Raw genomic sequence first — 21,714 nt, 5'->3', positions numbered from 1 at the left:
CTAGAGAACAAGGCTGAAGATTCAGTGAGGTGCCACTAGGAGACCACCACCGCCTGGCTGAATCTGAGCCATGAGTTCATATATGGTTATAACTAATCCCCAGCTTTTCCATGGCACTGTTCATCAATCAATCTCCAACCGCTCTCTCTTGTTAGACATCTGGAGAGCCTAACACCTGGATTCTGTCTGGAAGCCCCCTGCCCATCTTGACAACCTCCAGGAGCAAAGCTGGCCTGAAATGCAGCCAAGGCTGAAACAATCTTCTTTGCTCAGTTATTCTGTAACTAAATTCCCCCAGCCGGGTGCGACCTCATGCACATGAGACCCAGTTTGACGCCACCCCCTGGTATGGGGCAGATAAGAAAATCTGTCCGCAGTGAATATTAACACAATTGAATGAGAAGGAATTTAACAACCTGTTCTGGGAATGGGCGGGGAGCTGTCGTAATGGGGCCAACTCCATGGCCATCCTTAGTTTCATTCTGACAATCTCACCCGACCCCCATTTGGTATCAATTGGTCCTTGCTCCAGTGGAATCAATGGAGCCAGATCCCCAGCTGCTGTGAATTTACCGGTTCCTCTATCATTTACTGCACCTCAGGACATGGATAAACACCTCTGGTATGCAAACGTTGCAACTCTACCCGTGACTGAGCTGAGTATCGCCCCGTATCTCTGTTGCATGAACCAGCAGACAGTATGGGACAAGTTCAATAAAACAATAGCTGATGGATTGAGAAAGGGTCGATCTGAATGGTATTTGAAGAGGGAGTGGCCAGGTATGGGGGTTGTGCAATTTATTACATTTCAGTAAATCATTCACTGTTACTCCCAGTTTCTAGATTAATCAGACTGTGTCATTGGACTATGTACAGAGGAAGGGGCCGTGCTCGACAGGTCAGTTCACCTCTTCGATATTACAGAGAACTTGGAGGTGAACGGAACCGTGGTGCGGCTGAAGGTAAGAGTTTTTAATGCCGTGTTAAATTATTGCTTGTCATCACTGATGATCTGCTGAAAGCTTGTAAATGCAAGCTGCAGGGATAAAGCAGCTCAGTTTGTGCAAAGGAAAAGCAGCCCCACTCATGGAATGGTGTGTGAGCGAAATAGGGAGATTTTCAAAGGCTAAACTGGAAGCGAGGGGGCCAGCGTCTGTTGAAACTCCCTGGGAGTCGGGCCTCGAACTCCGTTCGGCTGCTCTGAACATCCAGGCTTAGGGAGCAGAGAGGAACCAGTTGACGTACTTGATTTGTGTTGCATCGCAGGAGAGCATGGACAGAGTCTGACAACCCATGTGATGATAAAACAGAGAGTTCTTTATTCATTTCCAGCATGCTCTTATATACCATTATAGCAAGCAATCAAACAGTTGCTAATTGGTTAATTAAATTTACACAGCCGCAGCTGTAACCCCATAGGGTAATTATCATCCTAACACCTGTTTGACTTATCATCCTATTTACAATTAGCTGGCCGATGAGAATGGGCTGAAGGCCAGCCCTTACACACAGTTCCCAGCGTAATCGGCTCGTCCCAGAAGCCTAAACAATCTCAGCATTTCACATTCCATTCCCAACACCTCCCCCCTCTACCCAAAATCAAAAAGGAGGGAAAGAAAAAAGGAATAAAAACATAAGCAAAACATTTCCAACTTATAACAGCATAACACCACAATCTATCACAAGCCAAAATTAAAACTTTATAAAGCCAACCTATATAACCATGCAATTCTTAACATAACCCCAACACCACCAAACAAAAACAAAGCACAACAAATAAATGGTGTAAATTCTACAGGAGTCCCCCCTTCTCTATAGCACACCAACTTGTGGCAAACTTCTATTACCAAATCATCCCTCAGATGTCAGGCGATCAAACTGACACTGAGGGGGGGGGGGTCCTAGAAAAAACACAACATAAACCACATAAAACGCAAAAGACAATTCTGGCCAGAAAAACAAACAAACAAACACCACAAAACAAAACATAAGACACATAACATAAATTTAACTCTATAAATAAATGCATGGTACATAAAATGCTATGCAGCTAACACCAATTTTCTTAATATCTAAAAAACAAAACAAAACTACCCCTACTGGGCGAGCAATCATTACATACAATATACAAATACCCTTAATACCATCAGGCAAAAAAAATTACATCATCAATTAAATCATTTACAGTAATACAATTGCATCCTAACTTACTTCTGAATTCAAAGCTATTCACAGATTAAGGGTTCTTACTATTAACTTCTACTTTTAACCCCCCCCCAAAAATCACCACTTATATACCCTTTGCCTAATACAATTACAATTACATAGCACAATATACAATCTTCAACTAATGCAACAAAATTATTTATGATCAAACAATTGCAAACTAATTTCTTTGCCCAAATTTATGTACAAACATTTCAAAAACACCAAAAACTTTTCTCTTTAGCATCTTTACAAAATTCAACTGCTATTCCCTCCAGCAACCACAGAGTTAACTTTGTACTCTGCCTAACATTACTCGCTAGTAGTTAATTACCTTTTCTATCAACTACACCCTCAAGGTTATCAACCAGTATTCCAAGCTTGTTGTCTGTTGCCCGCCGCCTGGGCCCGATCCTTTTTTCCTCTTCAAGTTCTCTATCTATTGCGTGCCTGCCTGGGCCCGATCCATATTTCCTCTTGCTAAACCGTTCCTTTTATGGACACCAACTTATCCCACTATCAATTTAGCTAGGAGGGTGTACTTCTTAACTAGCCCCTACCCTTCTGGTATCTTCTGTGAACAACTATCTGTACTTTCCCACCATGGGGGCTACATCAAATATCAAACAATCATACAACTGCCAATAATCAATACATAATACAGAATTTACAGAAATCTAAAAAGGCTAACAAAGGCACTTTACATAAAGGTATTTTGGGTCACATAAATTCAAAGCCATTCTCCCAAATTACCTAGATTTATGCCTAAATAACACCATAAACTCCCCCCCCCCTTTGAGAATACTCAACAAACCTTTTGGCTGAGTTTTCTCAAACTTTAAAAACAAAAAACAATTAGGCTCTAAAAAACAGGGGTTAGTAATGGGGGGGGGGTAATATCATTTACAATCCAATTAGGGAGGGCAATACATGCTAAAAAAAAATTCCACAACACAGGGCGCAGCCTGTAAAATAAACCCCAAAATCCAATCAATACCACATTTTTTAGCAGGAGTCCCAAATTTTTTCCTGCCAGTGTGCAATTCTTTGCTTCTTTACCAGGGTCAGTTCTCAATGCCCTTTTAGTCAGGAATTTCTAGACATTGGCAATATCAATGATGTGAGTGTTTTTTCTTCTGTTCCACCACCATCGTGGTTCAAGTTCTACGGGGGAAATTATCAGGACATCATCCTATACATTCAGGCAAAGCAAAAATTATCTCAATCAATTAAATCATTCAGGGAGGATCAAACAAAAAGGATCCTGGCACAGCTAACAAGCAGTTGTCCTCCAGGGGCTCAGGGTGTGTACATCTTGTTGCTTTCTCAGTCATTCCATCCACCATTGCAGCAGTCATCTCTGATACTGACACTGTTGCAGTTTCTTCAGTCCTACTGTTTGCAGCCTCAAATCCCAAATGAGCAGTGGTAATATCTTGGACTAGTTCAGGAAATAGTTTTCCAGGCACTGCTTCTAAAGGCTTTAAAGTTTCAGCTGAGGTTTCCATAGATGTTACAATTTCTGCAATGATTTGTTCTTCAATTGCTGCAGCTGTAACAGGCACAGATGCTTTTTGAGCCTCAGAGCTTTCAGTACTAGGAATGGGTGAGCCAATATCTTCCAGCTGCACTGGAGTTGAATAAAGTTTATCACCGCTTGCAAGTTCTAATTTTCCAGATTCAAACAAATCTTTTTCCACTTCCGTCATTAGCTCAAACTTGGTTTCCTCTCGCTGATTGTCATTTGAACTTGTCGCAGTCAGTAGAAGTGTTTGTTTTGCTTCCATAGGCTCCTCTTCGTTTCCCTTTCCACACACAGGCAGTTCTTGAGGACACATGTCGCTCTGTAGAGGGGCCCCATTTACAACTGCCCCTGGGCATTCTGATACTAGGTTAGATGGCGCATCTCCTACATCATTCTGCATGGGGGCCTCAGCTGCAACCGCTTCAGTGGGCTCTGATTCCAAGGTAAACACAGTATCTTCTACCTCTGTCGTCACAGGTGCCTCAGTTACCCCACTCTGCATTGCATCCCCAATAAAAGCTTCCTGAGTGATCTGCCGCCCATCGGATCCCTGAAGCCGAGCAGTTCGGGTGGGCTTGCGCAAAGTGATGTCCATAGCAAAGGCAGGTTGGGGAGGGCCAGTGGATCCAAACCCTCGAGACCCGCGGTCAATCGGGGTCGATCGGGGCACACATCCCTCGAAAGGTATTAACTGAGCAAGACGTGTACCAGCAGTTATAGTCACAGGGGGACAAAGGGCGCGTACCATTATCCCAATATTCCCCGTATGGTCGGCATCAATAAGGCCAGGCAAAACAAAAATACCTTGTTTCGATGTTGACGAACGGCCAATCAAAAGGGCACTCAATCCAAATCCTAATGGGCCATCGGTGTTGGAAGGAAGAACTTGAACCTCGTCAGTCTGTAAAACTACATCTGTCGCTGTGGCCAAATCCACTCCGGCACTGCCACGGGTTGCTCCGGTGAGGTGTTCCAGGCAGCCGGGTTGGCGGGTGGAGGCACTTGTGTCGTCGCGCTCCTCCGAGGGGCGCTCCGTGATCCGTTTCCCGGCAGTGGTGTTCCATCCTTCTTGTAACGCGCCCAACAGTCGGCGGCGCGATGTCCAAACTTATCACATCGTGTGCAAGCGCCAGTTGCAGCTACAGGTAACACATCAGAGGCCCGCTGCTCATTTTGCATAGGGCAGTCCCGCCGGAAATGCCCGGGTTTTCCGCAACCAAAACAGGGGCCGGCTGGCCGGGTCGGTCTTCTAGCCCCCCGCTGTCGCCCGAGCAGGGGTTGTAACGCCACGGCCAGTGCAGAGGCCTGTGCCTTAGCATGAATTGCTGCCTTATCCGTCTCCTCAAGCATAGCGGCCCTACCACATGCCTCAATCATTTCCATCAGGGTCGCAGTCTTGGGCAAGGTGGCTAATATACGGCGGCAAGTGGGATTTGCATTCTGGGTTGCAAGATCAAGTCCAACTGCAGTTCTGGCCTCTGGCGTCAGATTAGGAGATCTATCAATAGCCTCTCGAAGGCGATCCAAAAAGGTGGAATACGGTTCCGATGGGCCTTGTGTAATTTTAGCATAGGGAGGGGTCGGCTTCCCCATCTGGGGCACCGCTTTAAAGGCAGCCAAGGCTAGTTCCTGTGATTGCTGCAGGATCCGGGGTTCAAGGCGAGCTTGCAAATGCGGGTCAACAAAGCGACCGGCTCCCAAAAACATATCAGCAGTGGCCACGCGCCGAGGATCATCATCCGGTAAATCCAAATTGCGGACAAGAGCCAAGTCAACTCTCTTAGCCCAATCATCTTTCCACAACAGTTTCTGTGTTGGTGTAAGAAGCATGTCAGCTAGCTTAATTGCATCGTACGGACACATTGCTTGGCCAGCAAATACCTGTTCAATGATAGACTGTACATACGGATTATCTAGTCCATAAGCCATGATCGATTTCTGTGCCTCACGGATCAACTTCCAATCCAAAGGGGCCCACCGTCTATGATTAGGGTGTTGAGGGTCTGGCGTAATCACCGGAAAGGCCTCAGGTGTTAGACCTTCAAGGATGGCTTCTCTTAAAACCCCATGCCAGCGCTGTACCGGATCCGGAGGGTCCCCAGTTGGAGGGTCCCCGGGGCCAGGCGGGGCGCGGGGGTGAGTCGAATGAAAGCACTTGTGAAGATGCGATCGCGATGATCCAGGTGGAAAACCTTCCAATTGGTCCAACTTGTCACATATATGCTGCAGATGTCGACCCTGGCGCTCCATCTCCTTATAGAAGGCATCAGACTGAGTAAACTGAGTAAACGTAGTCAAATCGGGATATGGGTTCGATGGCACATGTTCTACCCGAACCTCCTCTGTCCCCCCGCAATCGTGGCACCCCCAGGCCCCGTGGACACGGCATGGCTTTGGAGGGGGTGCATACGGCAAGGCTGTCTCCATAGGCTCGGGCGTATCGGGGGGTAACGGGACCGTAGCAGGATCAATCATGTCGGGGCCGATAGCCACATTGGAGGGTAGTGGGGCCGTAGCAGGGGCAACATCATCCATGGGGAAGGGGTCGGAAGCCAAAGGTATCACTGTGTCCTCACCACCGAAAAACTCTCTGGCTCCAACCGGCAACACAGAAGGCATTCCGGGCGTTGGGCGGCAGAGCTCAGAAAGGGCCGCCTGCACTCCTGCCTCGGCCGCGAGAGTTTCTACTATCTCCTTCGCCTTATTCCATACTGGACTCAGGGAGAAGGCCTCCTTATCGCCCTGAGCCACCGACTTCCAAAGCTCGGAGCCTAGCCGCTCCCAAACAGTTTTATCAAAAATTGTACTTGGTTGAACAGAAAGTCCCCTTCTCCGTCCCCACCGCAGCAGACGGGATAACGTATCAGAGGGGAGCTTCTCTCCCTGCCGCTCCGCGATGCGCATCAAATATTCATGCACCGTCCTTTCTTCCGCTGATGCAGCGGTTCCCATGTTAGCTGCTCACCTCTGGGCTGGGGTGTGCCTCCCTTTTCAGACACCCTGCGGCTTGCCGCTCAACACTGAGCTCAGGTGCGCCCCTCTTTTCGGACGCCCTGCGGCTCCTAGCCGCTCGACACTGAGACTCAGGTGCGCCCTTCTTTTCGGACGCCCTGCGGCTGCCGCTCAACACTGAGCTCAGGTGCGCCCCTCTTTTCGGACGCCCTGCGGCTCCTAGCCGCTCGACACTGAGACTCAGGTGCGCCTCCTTTTCTTCTTTTCAGTTCAGGCCACCAACACTATCCTCGTTCAATCACGTCGGGGTCACCATTTGTTGCATCGCAGGAGAGCATGGACAGAGTCTGACAACCCATGTGATGATAAAACAGAGAGTTCTTTATTCATTTCCAGCATGCTCTTATATACCATTATAGCAAGCAATCAAACAGTTGCTAATTGGTTAATTAAATTTACACAGTCGCAGCTGTAACCCCATAGGGTAATTATCATCCTAACACCTGTTTGACTTATCATCCTATTTACAATTAGCTGGCCGATGAGAATGGGCTGAAGGCCAGGCCTTACACACAGTTCCCAGCGTAATCGGCTCGTCCCAGAAGCCTAAACAATCTCAGCATTTCACATTCCATTCCCAACAGATTTGGACTGTCAAAAAGCCTTCGGCAAACTCCCTCGCCGCGGGGCAGTAAGGAATCGAAGCAGTGCTGGGGCGGGAGGCAAGGGAGTGTCATGGAGCAGAAACAGGACAATAGCCAGAGAGCAGAGGAGTTTCCAGCGTTGTTGTAGCCGTGTGGGTCCCAGGATTCTAGACAGAAAAGGTGGGTGAGGGAAAAGCTTTTATTGGACCAGCTTCTGCTGGGGAGAGACACAAGCTCTGGAGCTCCGTTGACCCGCAGAAGAGCTCAGTGCTGCTCGGACACTCGTCTCTTCCCCCACCTTGTGTCTCTAGAAAACAGAGCCAGAATTCATGGGAATTTTGTGTGATGGCAAAAACTTAAAAGTGGAGGCCTCCAAGCTCTATCCTAGACCCAGCGTTCAAGTGACTCAAATGATCTGACGGGGGGTGAGCAAGGAGGTGGGTGAAATCTGCAGAGGAGGCAACTTACTGAGGTTAGTCGGGAACCTCAGCGAGAGCGAACGGAGCTGGGTCAATGGGCAATGTGATGGCGGATGAAGCTGAGTTTTGATCAATGCAAAGTAACGCACATGGGGGCTGAGGGGTTTGAAGCCTCCTAGACCTGACAGGTTCTAACTGAACCAGGCTGATCCAGGGAAAGGACCAGAGCGTCCCCATTCAATGGACACCTCAGCTGTCTGTGCAGCTGCAGAAGAGAAAAGCGAAGAAGCTGTTGGGCTGCCCAAGGGGATGGAGATAATGTGAAAACACTGCAGGGCCCCTCTGCAGACCAGCAGGATGCTCTGACCCTGGCGCCCCACAGGCCGTGCTGGTCGCCCCATGTCAGAAGGGACGGTGCAGACCTGGAGCAAATATGAACGAGGGAGTGAAAACTGGGCTAGATCCCTGCTGGGGTCAGTCAGTCATAGCTCCATTGGAGTCAATGGGGCCAAATCCCAGCTGGACCCCAATGGGTTGCAGCTCCATTGGAGTCCATGGCCCAGATCTCAGCTGGGATCAATTGGCCTTAGTTTCATCAGACTCAAGGGGCCGGATCCCCAGCCAGTGTTCACCAGTGTAATTGTTGAAGTCAATGGACCCATTTGCTTGCTAGGGCCCTGGCCGCCTGGCAGTAAGCACCCAGGCTATAGGCTGACTTGCTGTTTAACTGTTTCCTTCTACATTCAATCTATTTGGTGTAACAAGACGTGAGGCAGGGGCAGGTCGTGTCCCCGTGACTCTCACTGGCTCCATTTGACGTCTCCGCTTTGCTGGTCACCATGATTCCGTCCAGAGCAATGACTATTACAGGGATTGCCCTACCGAGCGCCCGTCTCCAGATGTCCCGGAGCCCCCGCTCTGCTACTGCTGGGCATGTCTGTGCCATGGGGAGCTGGGGGAAATTCTCTAACCAAAACTTTTCTCCACTGAAAAATGCAGGTTTGTGTCGATTTCATTGCTTCAGCAGGAAAAAAATCCTGAAAAATGGAAATGTTCTGTCTGGACACCTCCAGAATTAATCAATTTTTTTAAATTCCTTTCAAAGTTGATGGAAATTTTAATTTAAAAACCAATTTACAAATGTTTTAAAATGCTTGAAAATGAACTAAAACCATTTTTTCGAACAGCTTTTCAGTTGGACGAGAATTTTGGGTCAACCAAAAATGATTTTTTTCCGATCTTTTGGAACTGCCAGCAAATCATAAAATTGGTTGTTTGTTCGGCTCTGTTGGCTGGTGCTTCCGCACCCCTCCAAGATCTCGGCTGTTATTCCCTTTTCCTCCTCATTTCACTCTTGACTCTCTCCTCCTCCCTTCTGGCAGCGCTCACCGTGTCAGGCGTGAGAAGTTCCATTCAGCTCCGAGCCCGGCCCTGTGCGCCTCCCAGCACCAGGATGGTTTCCTTCATCCTCTGCCTGCTCCCTGCTCTCCTAGCTACAACGAGTGCACAAGGTGAGTCACTCGCTGCTGTGGCCATGTAACCCCCCCTCTGGACTTGGAGACTTTACACCCCAGGGATCCCCAGTCCTGGGAACAATCTATGCAAGGAGGGGGGATTAGCTCTGGGTGGGGTACAGGGCCCTGTCTACACTATGGCTGCTGTAGTGACTTACCCGCAGCGCTGTAGCTGGGCCGGCAGAGCCCCATAGTGAAGACACCGCCTATGCCAATGGACGAGGTTTTTCTATCCCTGTGGGATCCACACATTGACCTGCACCTACTCCAGGGACTAGATCGGCCTAGCTGCAGTGCTCAGGGTGTGGATCTCCCTCCCCCCCCAAGTGCCGTAGCTATAACAACCTGTATAGTGTAGACCAGGCCTGAGGGGCACCATTACTGGACATTGCTCTGAATTCTAATTTCCACGAAGGCCCCTCTGCCCAGCTTTGGCAGCAGAAAGGGGACTAAATACAGGAGTAAATTACACTGTTAGGGGACTGAGTGTGACCTGGAATCAGGCCGACAGTTTCCGGTAGCAGCGGGCTCTCCAACCGAGCAAACAGAGGCCGAATGAGCTCCAATGGCTGGGAGTTGAATTTAGACCAGTCCAAGGTGGAATTAACCCTGGCAGCAGGTTCTCAAGAGGAGTGGGGGGGGGTGGATTCTCCATCACTTGGAATCATAAGAACATAAGAAAGGCCGTACCGGGTCAGACCAAAGGTCCATCTAGCCCAGTATCTGTCTACCGACAGTGGCCAATGCCAGGTGCCCCAGAGGGAGTGAACCTAACAGGCAATGATCAAGTGATCTTCCTCCTGCCATCCATCTCCATCCCCTGACGAACAGAGGCTAGGGACACCATTCTTACCCATCCTGGCTAATAGCCATTTGTGGACTTAGCCACCATGAATTTATCCAGTTCCCTTTTAAACATTGTTATAGTCCTAGCCTTCACAACCTCCTCAGGTAAGGAGTTCCACAAGTTGACTGTGCGCTGCGTGAAGAAGAACTTCCTTTTATTTGTTTTAAACCTGCTGCCTATTAATTTCATTTGGTGACCCCTAGTTCCCGTATTATGGGAATAAGTAAATAACTTTTCCTTATCCACTTTCTCAACATCACTCATGATTTTATATACATCTATCATATCCCCCCTTAGTCTCCTCTTTTCCAAGCTGAAGAGTCCTAGCCTCTTTAATCTTTCCTCGTATGGGACCCTCTCCAAACCCCTAATCATTTTAGTTGCCCTTTTCTGAACCTTTTCTAGTACTAGAATATCTTTTTTGAGGTGAGGAGACCACATCTGTACACAGTATTCGAGATGTGGGCGTACCATGGATTTATATAAGGGCAATACTATATTCTCCGTCTTGTTCTCTATCCCCTTTTTAATGATTCCTAACATCCTGTTTGCTTTTTTGATCACCTCTGCACACTGCGTGGACATCTTCAGAGAACTATCCACAATGACTCCAAGATCTTTTTCTTGACTCGTTGTAGCTAAATTAGCCCCCATCATATTGTATGTATAGTTGGGGTTATTTTTTCCAATGTGCATTACTTTACATTTCTCCACATTAAATTTCATTTGCCATTTTTGTTGCCCAATCACTTAGTTTTGTGAGATCTTTTTGAAGTTCTTCACAATCTGCTTTGGTCTTAACTATCTTGAGCAGTTTAGTATCATCTGCAAACTTTGCCACCTCACTGTTTACCCCTTTCTCCAGATCATTTATGAATAAATTGAATAGGATTGGTCCTAGGACTGACCCTTGGGGAACACCACTAGTTACCCCTCTCCATTCTGAGAATTTACCATTAATTCCTACCCTTTGTTCCCTGTCTTTTAATCAGTTCTCAATCCATGAAAGGACCTTCCCCTTTATCCCATGACAACTTAATTTACGTAAGAGCCTTTGGTGAGGGATCTTTTCAAAGGCTTTCTGGAAATCCAAGTACACTATGTCCACCGGATCCCCCTTGTCCACATGTTTGTTGAATCTTTCCATTGAGATTGGACGCAGGGGCAGCTCTAGAAATTCCGCCGCCCTTCCCCGGTCCCGCGGCCAGGGCAGAAGTGCCTGCAGAGGGTCCCCGCGGCTCCGGTGGAGCATCCACAGGCATACCTGCTGGAGCTCCGTCCGAGCCGCAGGACCAGCGCACCCTCCGCAGTCATGCCTGCGGCAGGTCCGCTCGTCCCGGGGCTCTGGTGGACCTCCCGCAGCCATGACTGCGGAAGGTCCGCCGGAGCCAAATGCCTCCCTGCCGGCAAAATGCCGCCCCACGCACCTGCTTGGCACGCTGGGGTCTGGAGCCGGCCCTGATTGGATATCCTTCTAAAAAGCTCAAATATCAGATGTGGACTGCAGGGAGGAATGGCTGGGCGAGGTTCTCTGGTTTCAGGCTATGATCATCGTCATAGCCTGAAAATCTAAGCCTCTGTAAAAGAAAAGTTGCGAAGCTGTTTGTACATAAGGACTAAAGGGCAGTGATTATACACTTTACATGTCCCCAAGAGGTCTGCGCATGCCCATGCGCGGGGGTTAATGCTACTTCTGTCTATGGTAATTCAGAGAATAAGGGACAAGGAACATCCTTTTGTTCTGTTTAACACAGTGTTTTGCCTGACAATTTCCATCCTTCCCATTCCCCACATATTGCAATGGCAGGGCTGATCCAGAGGGAAGTGTGCAAAGCTGGCTTTTCCTTAAGCCACTTTTATGTCCCGGAGGCTCAGGGCCGTGTAACCGGGCTGTAAACCTGGGGTCTAGTCCATCTGGGAGCCTTATCAATGGGGATCAATCCCCATGAGTCTGGGGGCCAAGACAATGGCTTCTGCACCCCAAACCTTTCCGTCAGACCCCTCTGCTGGCCGGCTGGCAGCCCGGAGAACCTGGCCACACTCACCTCAATGGTATTTCCCTATTTCTTGCAACGTGATAACATCTGAATCCTGCATGTGATCAATTCCAAAGTTTCTGGCATCACAGTTGGTGGCGCCATTGATATCTTCCAGCCCATCAATCCCCCCAGCCCAGCTCTGTCAGTGTCCCCATGAAGCGTAACATGTTACACCCTGAGCAGCTGATCTCCAGATAGAAAGATGGATGATGGCGTGGGGGAGGAGGAATGGGGGCCACACAGAGCCCCTGGCATGGGGGAGGTGGGAAAATGGGAGACCGTGATATGTGGGATGGGGTACACAGAGCCCCTGGCATGAGGTAGGGGGCTTGCATGGCATCCCTGAGACAGATATGGGGGAGAGGCATCTGAGAAGTCTGTGAGGACCATGGGGGCTGCCTGGAACCCCTGGCGGTGCGACAGACTCTGCCAACACAGGCTGCGAAGGGAGCGACTCTCCAGTACTGTAAATATGTGCACAACGGAAGCCACGTATGGGGTGGGCGGAGCTTATTTTGTGAGCGGAGCTTGGGAAGAGCATCATCCCCTTCACCCATCCCCAGTCTGGCCCCCTGGTACAGCTGGCCCAGTGGCTGAAATTGTGCAATTACCGAGTGTCCGGGAGGAAATTGGGTCCGTTAACCCCTCGGCTTGTTTAGAGCAAAGGGGGACGACTGGGGCTAAGGGACGTGTCAGAGTGACACTGTCACGCCACAGTAAGAAGGAAATACTTCTTCTTCTTTCTCCAGGTGACACCTTGAAATGTAGCGAGTGCGCCATCGCAGGAGACACCTGCCAGAATGTGGAACTGCCTTGCACAGTACCAAAGGCTACAGGCGGCTGCATTACGGTGGCAGAAGAAAATACACTGGGTAGGTGACATTGCCAGCAACCCAGGCACATCCTACCTCACAATCTGTCACTAGCCTCACCTCATCGCTAAGGCTAACCCCAAACAGTCCATCAACAAAGCACGGTCACCCGGCACAGAGCACTCAGTCTGTGCTCGACGCTTCATTCATTCAGGCAACGTTACTGTATCTTACGTAGCGACTGGAAGACATGGCGGTTCGAAATCCTGGCCCCAAATTGCAAATCTCCCATTGACTTCACTGGGGTCAGGTTTTCTTTATTTATTGAATATTATTCACTAAGTTTTCATCTCCACAATGGACGGCTGCGCTGCAACAAGCAAAGCTGCTTTGGGTGGAGATGCCCATTCTGAATCATGTTAAAAACAGGAAATTGGCGCTGAGATCCCTTGTACACTGCCGCCTTGCTCCCAATGAAGCTGTTAGTCACTGCTCAGGGCTGGAGCCCTGCCGTACAAGATTTTGCCCCTTGCTTGGGATGCAAATTCAAGATGTTTTTTCCCTTTTGACTTAAAGAGATTCCGAACCTTCCCCGTGTTCAGCTACCTGAGCTCTTCAGGCCAGTGGACTCCACTAGTTCCTGTCATTTCTCAATGTTTGCCCTTTGGAATAAAAAACCTGAGTTACAGACCCAGTTCTGTTCATCCTTCCATTGAATTAAAGAGGTTTAATGGCTCCTTCCATTTACCCTGTAAGAAGGATGCATAGCACAGCATCAGCTTTGATGTGCTCTGTCATTATCTACCTACCTATCTGTTTATCTATCTATCCCCATACACTCAATCTAGCTATCTAGCTCCACACACCCCTCACACTCTCTCTGTATCCCATACATCCCCTCTATCTCTGTCTCTCCACACAGGAAATTTTCCCAGCACAGTCACAAATGGATTTATAAACTTCCACCCACTGCAGAGTTAATGAGCTCTGTGACCCAGGGTTTAGCCCTAAGACTCCCCCAACCTACTATTCACACACAAAAACCTTCAAACTCAGTGGATACGAGATTTGAGCTCAGGGCACCTGATGCTGTTTGGAGTGTAACTTATTCCCTGGTTCCACTTTAATTTAGGCTGGAACCCACCCGGTTTGCAGTTGGGATGCAACTGGAACCCAGGTTACCGCACAGGGATGCTGAGAGTCCTCCAACGCCTTCCCATAATTCCTTTGGGCCTATGTTTTCCTGCCCTTCTGCTTGTCCCCTTTAGCTGCACCAGAAGTCACCTGCTGGTTTACACAGCCCTTGGTGATGTTTCAAACCCCACGTCCCCTGCAGCCGGCTCCGGCTCTACCCGGCTCTCAGGCAGAGACGCCATCGCAGAGACTCGCGGCAGAGAATGGCCCAGCTTAGGGCAGCGCTAGGAGACCTGGGACATGCCCCCAAAGGCCTAGCGCTGCCCCGGGGTTAGTGCAGCACCGGCCGGGTGGTGTCCGGGTGGATCTAACCCCCGGGAGGCTTCGCAGTGCGGACGCTCACCCCAGGGCGTGGCTAACCCGGGTTCACTCTGCAGCGCAGACACGGCCACCGAGTCCTAGACCCCATGGCCACAAGGGACTGTTGGGATCGTCTCGTCTGACCCCCGGCCCAGCACAGGCCAGAGACCTGCCCTAGATCATCCCTAGGGCAGAGCTGGGAAAGAAACCTCCCGTCTGGCTTTACACGTTGTCCCTGATGGAGAATCCACCACGGCCCCTGGGAAATCGTCCCAGTGGTTAACGACCCTCCCTGTGAAAAACCTTCCCCTTATTCCCAGTCTGAGTGTGTCCGGCTCCAACTCCCAGCCACGGGACGGCGTCCGACCTTCCGCCGCCCGACTGAGGAGCCCGTCAGTGAACGTTTGTTCCCCGGGTAGGTTCTGGCAGACGGGGACCACGTCGCCCCTGAACCGTCTCTGTGTTCAGCTCCACGGAACGAGCCCCTGGCCTCTCTCGCTCTAGGGCAGGTTTTCTAACCCTTCAATCGTCCTCACGGCTCTTCTCTGACCCGTCCCCAACTGACCAACCTCCTTCCTGAACGGTGGGGCCCAGAACTGGGCACAGGCTCCCAGCTGCGTCGCCCCAGGGCCAAATATGGAGATAAAAAATAACTAACCCTGCTCCTCCTCGAGGTTCCCCTCCCAGCCTCTCAGTTCCGTTCTTTGTTTTCTTAGTTACAACAGATGGATCAAAGTTCACGGGCTTCTCCAGACGCTGTCTGAGTGACTATACTAGTGGCATAAAAGACCTCATCACTCTCACTGCTGGGAAGGACAAGTATCTGAGGATCAGCACCACACGATGCAACAACGCAGATAACTGTAACTCGGGCACACTGGCAGGTAAGTTATGGGTCTGTTTTTACTGTCGCTGTTTCATGGCTTGTCCACACGCACAGTTAGATGGTGCTGAGCTGGGGTGTGAATCCAGCTCTCCGTGTGCCCCCTGCTGATGCACGTCACCATTCGAGCACCTTGGAAGGGCACTAGCTCAAAGCACATTAACGAACGGTTCACGCGCGTCAGCAGGGCGCACAGAGACAGCTGGGCCGTGGCAGGCAGGGTAGATTTACACCCCGCCGAACCCTTACATCCCCTCACTCATTGCCAGAGTCGAATGGTTGATGTGGACCAGCCCCGGCACAATTGTATTTGTTCTCATTTCTCCCCTTTACTGCCCCCAACATCCATTCACTCAAATATCATTTCTGTCGCCACTGAAATGCCTGTCGCTGGCAGGTCCCCAAACCAGGAGGTGGAACAGTTGGGGCCCTTGTGAAATCAGATGGGCGAGGGCGGCACGCGAGAGAGGGGGCAGCACCCGGGATGGGCTCCAATCTAAACCTCCCTGAACCTGTCAGGCTCCACCTTCAAACTAGTTAGGGGCTTTGCCTCCAACTCTTCCCGTGGGAAGCTGCTCCAAGACCGCCCTCGTCTGATGGCTGGAAACTGGGTTTGGATCCTTGGGGCTGTTCATCGCCGGCCACTTTATCCCCGTGGGTCCTTGTGCAAATAATTCAAAACCGCCCGTTTGGCCATTTCCCCAAACAATGTGGTTTCCTGTCGCTTTCAGCGTTTGAAGCAGTGAGTGATCCCAGCTGTGACATCGCCGGCGTCACAGAGCCGTGTGGGGAGAACACACATGGCTGGGATATCCGCACCCAGGGGCACAGCTTGCTCCGGGCAGGCAGGCAGGGATAGCGGGAGGAGGGGTTGCCTTGGATAGCAAAGGTGTCTGCACCTGCTCAGAGGCTGAGATGGGAATAGGAGACGGACATGTTGAAAGTCTCTGAGGAAGGATACAAGGGGAAAAACCAGGGGGATGCCATGGTAGGGGCCGGCTCCAGACCAGTTAACCAAGAAGAAGAGGCGAATGAGGCTGTCTTTAAGTAGCTAACACAATCATGCAAAGCCCAGGATGACGGGGCACTTCAGCCACCCAGAGATTGGCTGGGAAAATAACACAACTGGGCACAGATTGTACAACAAATTTTTGGAATGCCTCAGCAACAACTTTTTATTCCAGTTTCCCCTGCTCTGCCATAGATATAGGGCACCCCCCCATCTCCTTTTGCCCCATTCCTCCCCTCCCCCCATGCCAGGTATGTGTATATTCCCCCTTCGCCGACATTCCCCCTCTCCCCCACCATCCTCCTTTCTGTCTGGGAGATGGGTCATTCCGGGTGTCACCATGTTACACCTCCGGGGACGCTGGGCAGAGCGGAGATGGGGTGTCAGTGGGGCCATCGATCAGGTGTTTGATCTGAGACAGTCGCGGAGGTGGCTGGGCTGATCAGCTGGCGAGGGTGGGGGTGGGGTTCCGATTTCTCAGCAGACTTCTGGCCCTGGGTGCCGAGAAAATGCCCAGAAATTCTGGAATTCATCAGCTGTGAGGTTCAGAGGTTGCCGTGTGACAGACAGACAGAGATGTGCCATCGGGCTGGGGGTGGGGCCTTTGCACGCATGGGGAATGCGGGACAGCAGGTGCACAACATGGGATAAATGAACTTTAATCCACCATGTAACCATATGTGTCTCTCAATCTCTCGGTTTTCAGCACCCAAGGGGAGCACCACCGCGAATGGGCTCCAGTGCCCAACCTGCTTCGCTCTGAACTCTGATCCCTGCCACAGCCAAATCACCCCTTGTACCGGGAACGAGACCTATTGCGTCGATTTCGCTGGGTACCTAGTGAATGGTAAATGCTGCCAGCTGGCTGCAGAGCGGGAGCTACCCTGGGAATCTCACACCTCAGGAACTCCCCAGAGAGCTGGTGAAACCTAGGGCCAGTCTACACTGCACCATTGTACCACATCTGGTGAAGATGCTCTGTGCTGGCAGGAGAGAGCTCTCCAGTCGGGATAATAAATCCATCTGCACGAGCGACGGCAGCTCCTCCGCCAGCATAGCGCTGTGCACACCAGCACTTAGGTTGGTGAAACTTGCTCAGGGGAGTGGCTTATTCACACCCCTCAGTGACATAACTTATACCACTGTAAACTGTCGTGGAGTTTTGCCTTCCAGGCCAGCTCCCACCTCTGAGTGATGGCGCCCTGCTCCTGGAGTTACGATAACATGTCTCTTGCCATGGGAAGGGTTGTTATGCCGATGATGCAGAGCTTGGGAGAGAACCCAGGAGTCCTTGCTCCCAGCCCCCACTGCTCTAACCACTAGACCCCACTCCCTGTATGTTTAAGGTGGAGCTAAGCTATTGCTCAGTGCGGAAGCTCCTGTTCTCAGTGTGTGTCCAGGACTCCCAGCGCTTTGGGGTGTTTATAAAATAACTGAACCGAGCGGTCGGGTGAGAGCTGGGCATGTTCCACGGGGGGCCGTGCGCTGGGGAAGGAGCCTTCCCCGGAGATCAGCTGGTTCCAAACTCCAGCTTCAGTCCCTTGTGAAGCTGCAGAAAGGGGCGCGGGGGAGGCAAGAGGGGACCAGACGCCCGCCCTGCCGTGGCCGGTTACAGCGAGAGCAGGGAGAGCACCGGGGGGTGGGAACGGGAGGCAGAGGTGGGAACCGCTGGATGGTGGAGACAGAGGTTACGGGGGCAGAGAAGGAACCAGAGCTGCTCCCGCCTAATAACATGCTGCTTTTCTTCCTCAGGTACAGTTCCTTCAGATCAAGCAACATTTGTTGCAAAAGGCTGCGCTACTGCATCTGCACAAAACATTAAAAGTTTAACCACCCGGATTTCTACCATCTACACGTACGTGTTCACCCAGGCGACCTCCAAACCTGCGGAGAAAGCCACCAGTGGGGCCAGCCCGGCTCTGGGGAGATTCTCCTTCACCCTCTACCTGCCTGGCCTGACTGGGCTGCTGCTGGTGAAGCTGCTCTCCTGACCCTCGCCCGGCCCGGCACACGCAGCACCTGGTGCCTGTGAATAAAGGCCTGAAGTCCCAGCTGCACCCCCTCTGAGGCCCCTCCGCGCTGCCGGGCGATGCAAAGGGGCCGCTGCATAGCCAAGGGTCTGCCCAGCGTATGGGTGTGTCTGTCCCGGTGCCTCACGGCTGGCTGGAATCTCTCTGTGCATTAGCAAATTCACCAAATAAATCAGGATCCGAGATAAAAGCTCCCGGTGTGGTGTTGTGTGCGGGCTGCCCGTTGCTGATCCCATAGGCACCGACTCCGTGGGTGCTCCAGCCCTGGGGCACCCCCTGGCAGCCCCGCAGATCAGCTCCTCCCCCTCCCCCCAGCCCTCCCGCCCACCGGTGCTGAGCTGTTCAGCGGAGTGCAGGAGGTGCTGGGGGGAAGTGGGGGAGCGGGGGCAGGAAGGGGCAGGGGCAAGAAGGGGCAGGGGCAGAGTGGGGGTGGGAAGAGGAGTGGCGGGGCTTCAGGGAAGGGGTGGAGTGGGGGGTGGGTCCTGAGGCGGAGGCGGGGGAGGACTCCCCAGGAACTCGGGAAGTTGGTGCCTCTGGCTGAGCCTGGGGCGCTGGCAGATGCATTAGCCACAGGAGAATTTGCTCGGCTCTGTGTATATCCACACCCTGGGCACCCACATGGGGTTCTGGGAATGTCGAACGTGGGTTTTATTTTGCACCTTTCCTGAAGCCTGAGCTGTGGGACCCTGCGGGCTCTCCCCTGCAACGTCCACACTGCTGGTCACCCAGTGCTGAGATGCAGCTGTGTCATGGACTCACAGATCGTGCCCACTGGTGGCCCCGTGCGGTCCGTGGGGGGTGCCCCTTTCGGGGTGACAGCCCTTCTCGGGGGTCCCCTCTCTCTCGGGGTCAGGCCCCTCCATCCCCTGGAGCCAGGGGCGGCTCTACACATTTCACCACCCCAAGCAGGGTGGCATGCCACGGCGGGCGCTCTGCCGGTCGCCGGTCCCGCGGCTCCGGTGGACCTCCTGCAGGCGTGCCTATGGACGGTCCGCTGGTCCCGCAGCTCCAATGAAGCCGCGTGGGACCAGCGGACCCTCCGCAGGCACGTCTGCGGGAGATCCACTGGAGCTGCCTGCCGCCCTCCCGTGGACCGGCAGAGCGCCCCCCTGTGGCATGCTGCCCCAAGCATATGCTTGGCGTGCTGGGGCCTGGAGTCGCCCCTGTCTGGAGCCGCACCTCTCTGATCCTCAGCACGTCTGTCTCTGCCGTGGGCCCCCTCAGCGAGTCCCCTCGCTCTGGGCCCCTGGGCCTCCACCCCCGAAGGGGATAATGCCCCCCCTCCCCCGCCAGCCCTGTTCTCTAGCCCGGAGCGACTCTCCCCCAGCATAACACAGGAGGTTTATTGAGAGTTGAACCCAGCACAGGAAACTCTCAGAGCCTCAGGCCTGGCCTCCCCCAGCTCAGCACATCCCAGTCCCCCTGCAGCCAGGGGGGCTCTGCCTGCTCCCCCTCTCCAGCCCCGAGCCCCCCTGCTTCCCCGCTGGGCATCTGATACCCGTGGCCCCAAGCCCCCTCTGTCCATTGGCTTCTCTCCAGGGAAACAGGGTCGTAAACAGGGTCGCCTGGGTCTCCTCTCCTCTCTTCTGTCCTCTGGCCCTTCTGGCTGGAACCAGCTGGTCAGGTCACCGGCGTCCTCTCCCTGCAGCCCGTTGTCCCCACTGGACAGAACCAGCTGCGGCTCCTGAGTTGGGTCTCTGGGTCACCAGGTGACCAGGTCCCTGGGGTCTCCATCCTCCAGGCCATCGGCCGGGGTCCCAAGCTCCCTCTCTGGTCCTCTGTACCAACAAACTCCCTCTCCCCTCCCTTCGTCTAACCAGTAAGACCCAGGGACACTGAGTCCCCTCCCTCTGCATGCAAACCATTGGAAAAACCAAGAAAATCCCCCACTTCGTCACAAGCTGTCTCTGGGGTGGAGCACGGGGGCTGTTTATACAGGGATCCTTTACCCAGAGCGGAGTGTGGAAACGAGCTACATCCTTTAGAAAGAAAGAAGTGTCTTGATTTAAGAATGGAGAATCCGCTCTGTCCCTATCTCCCGGGAGCCAGGACTCCTGGGTTCCATCCCCAGCTCAGGGACTGGAGGGCGCAGGGGCGGCTCTAACTTTTTTGCCACCCCAAGCAATAAAAAAACAAAGAGCCACCCCCCCCGAACCAAAACCAACCCCTCCGAGCGCAGCTCTGCCAAACCAAAACCAACACCACCAACAAAAGAACCTGAGCGCCGCCCCGCCAAACCAAAAACAACACCCCCGCGAGCGCCGAACCAAGACCGACAACCACAAAAACCTGAGCGCTGCTCTGCCGAACCAAAAACATGCCCCCAGTGCCGCCCCACCGTACCAAAACAACACCCCCACGAGCGCCGAACCAAAACCACCACCACCATAAAACTCCGAGCGCTGCCCTGCCGAACCGAAAACCACCACAACAAAAAACCCAGCGCCGCTCCGCTGAACCAAAAACACCACCCCCCGAGCGCCACTCCGCTAAACCAAAAAGAAAATCACTCCCTCCCCCTCGGAGCACCGCCCCACCGAACCAAAAAACAAAACAAACAAACAAAAAAACCGAGCTCTGCCCCACCGAACCAAGATTGGCTGCCCCTTATGAGGTGCCTCCCCAAGCACGTGCTTGGTCGGCTGGTGCCTAGAGCTGGCCCTAGGAGGGAGGTCTAGTGGTTAGAGCACAGGGCCAGGAGGGGCTGAGTGTCAGGACTCCTGGGTTCAACTAGGCAGGGGTTTGTCCTGATGTGACTCACTGACCAAGGTGAGGAGTGATGCTGCAGAGTGCTGGGGTGAGGGGCTCCCCACACAACTTTGGGGTGGGCATGACAGATGGCTGGGGCTGATCTGGGCCAAAGTGGGCAAAAGCCAAATGTTTAGCAGGGAGGGGAATTATCCATCCAACCGTTCCCTAGGGCGGGGGTGGGAGCTCCCACCCTGGCACTTGCTAGCTCGAGATTTCATGGCAAGAACTCGCAGCGCGTCTCCAGGCCTCCGGGGCCGTGTGCCTCTCCGAGAAAAGCTTCAGTTGGAAACCTTCACCCAGTTCATTGTATGCCTGCAAATCCCGCTCTTGGCACCATCCCCTCCTTGGCACCAGACCCGCAGAACGCCTGACGACCACCAGGCAGCCGGTGCCCCGAGGCTCCTGCCCACCCGGCTGGGCCAGACTGGCTCCTCGTGTCCTACTGTCAAGGGCCATTGGTAGGGTGGCCAGAGAGCAAGAGTGAAAAATCAGACACTTTTTTTGGGGGGGGAGAGGGGGATAGTTGTGTATATAAGACAAAGCCCCTAATATCGGGACGTCTCGTCACCCTCATTGTTGGCCCCTCACTG

General features: G+C 52.5%; 1 protein-coding gene across 1 annotated transcript; it reads left to right on the top strand.

Moving 5' to 3' along the window:
• Nucleotides 1-844: 844 nt before the first annotated feature.
• On the top strand, nt 845-18,506 carry LOC120390434 (phospholipase A2 inhibitor and Ly6/PLAUR domain-containing protein-like). The gene is made up of 6 exons (XM_039513113.1): nt 845-962; nt 9,128-9,256; nt 12,895-13,017; nt 15,168-15,335; nt 17,050-17,190; nt 18,096-18,506. The coding sequence occupies exons 1-6, from the start codon at nt 869-871 to the stop codon at nt 18,332-18,334; spliced, it is 894 nt and encodes a 297-aa protein (XP_039369047.1). The 5' UTR covers nt 845-868; the 3' UTR covers nt 18,335-18,506.
• Nucleotides 18,507-21,714: the final 3,208 nt, after the last annotated feature.

This window comes from Mauremys reevesii, linkage group 24, assembly GCF_016161935.1.
Source record: "Mauremys reevesii isolate NIE-2019 linkage group 24, ASM1616193v1, whole genome shotgun sequence".
NCBI classification, from domain to species: Eukaryota; Metazoa; Chordata; order Testudines; family Geoemydidae; genus Mauremys; species Mauremys reevesii.
Note: the sequence above shows the minus strand (reverse complement) of the source record. Positions and strands in the feature narration are given on the sequence as shown.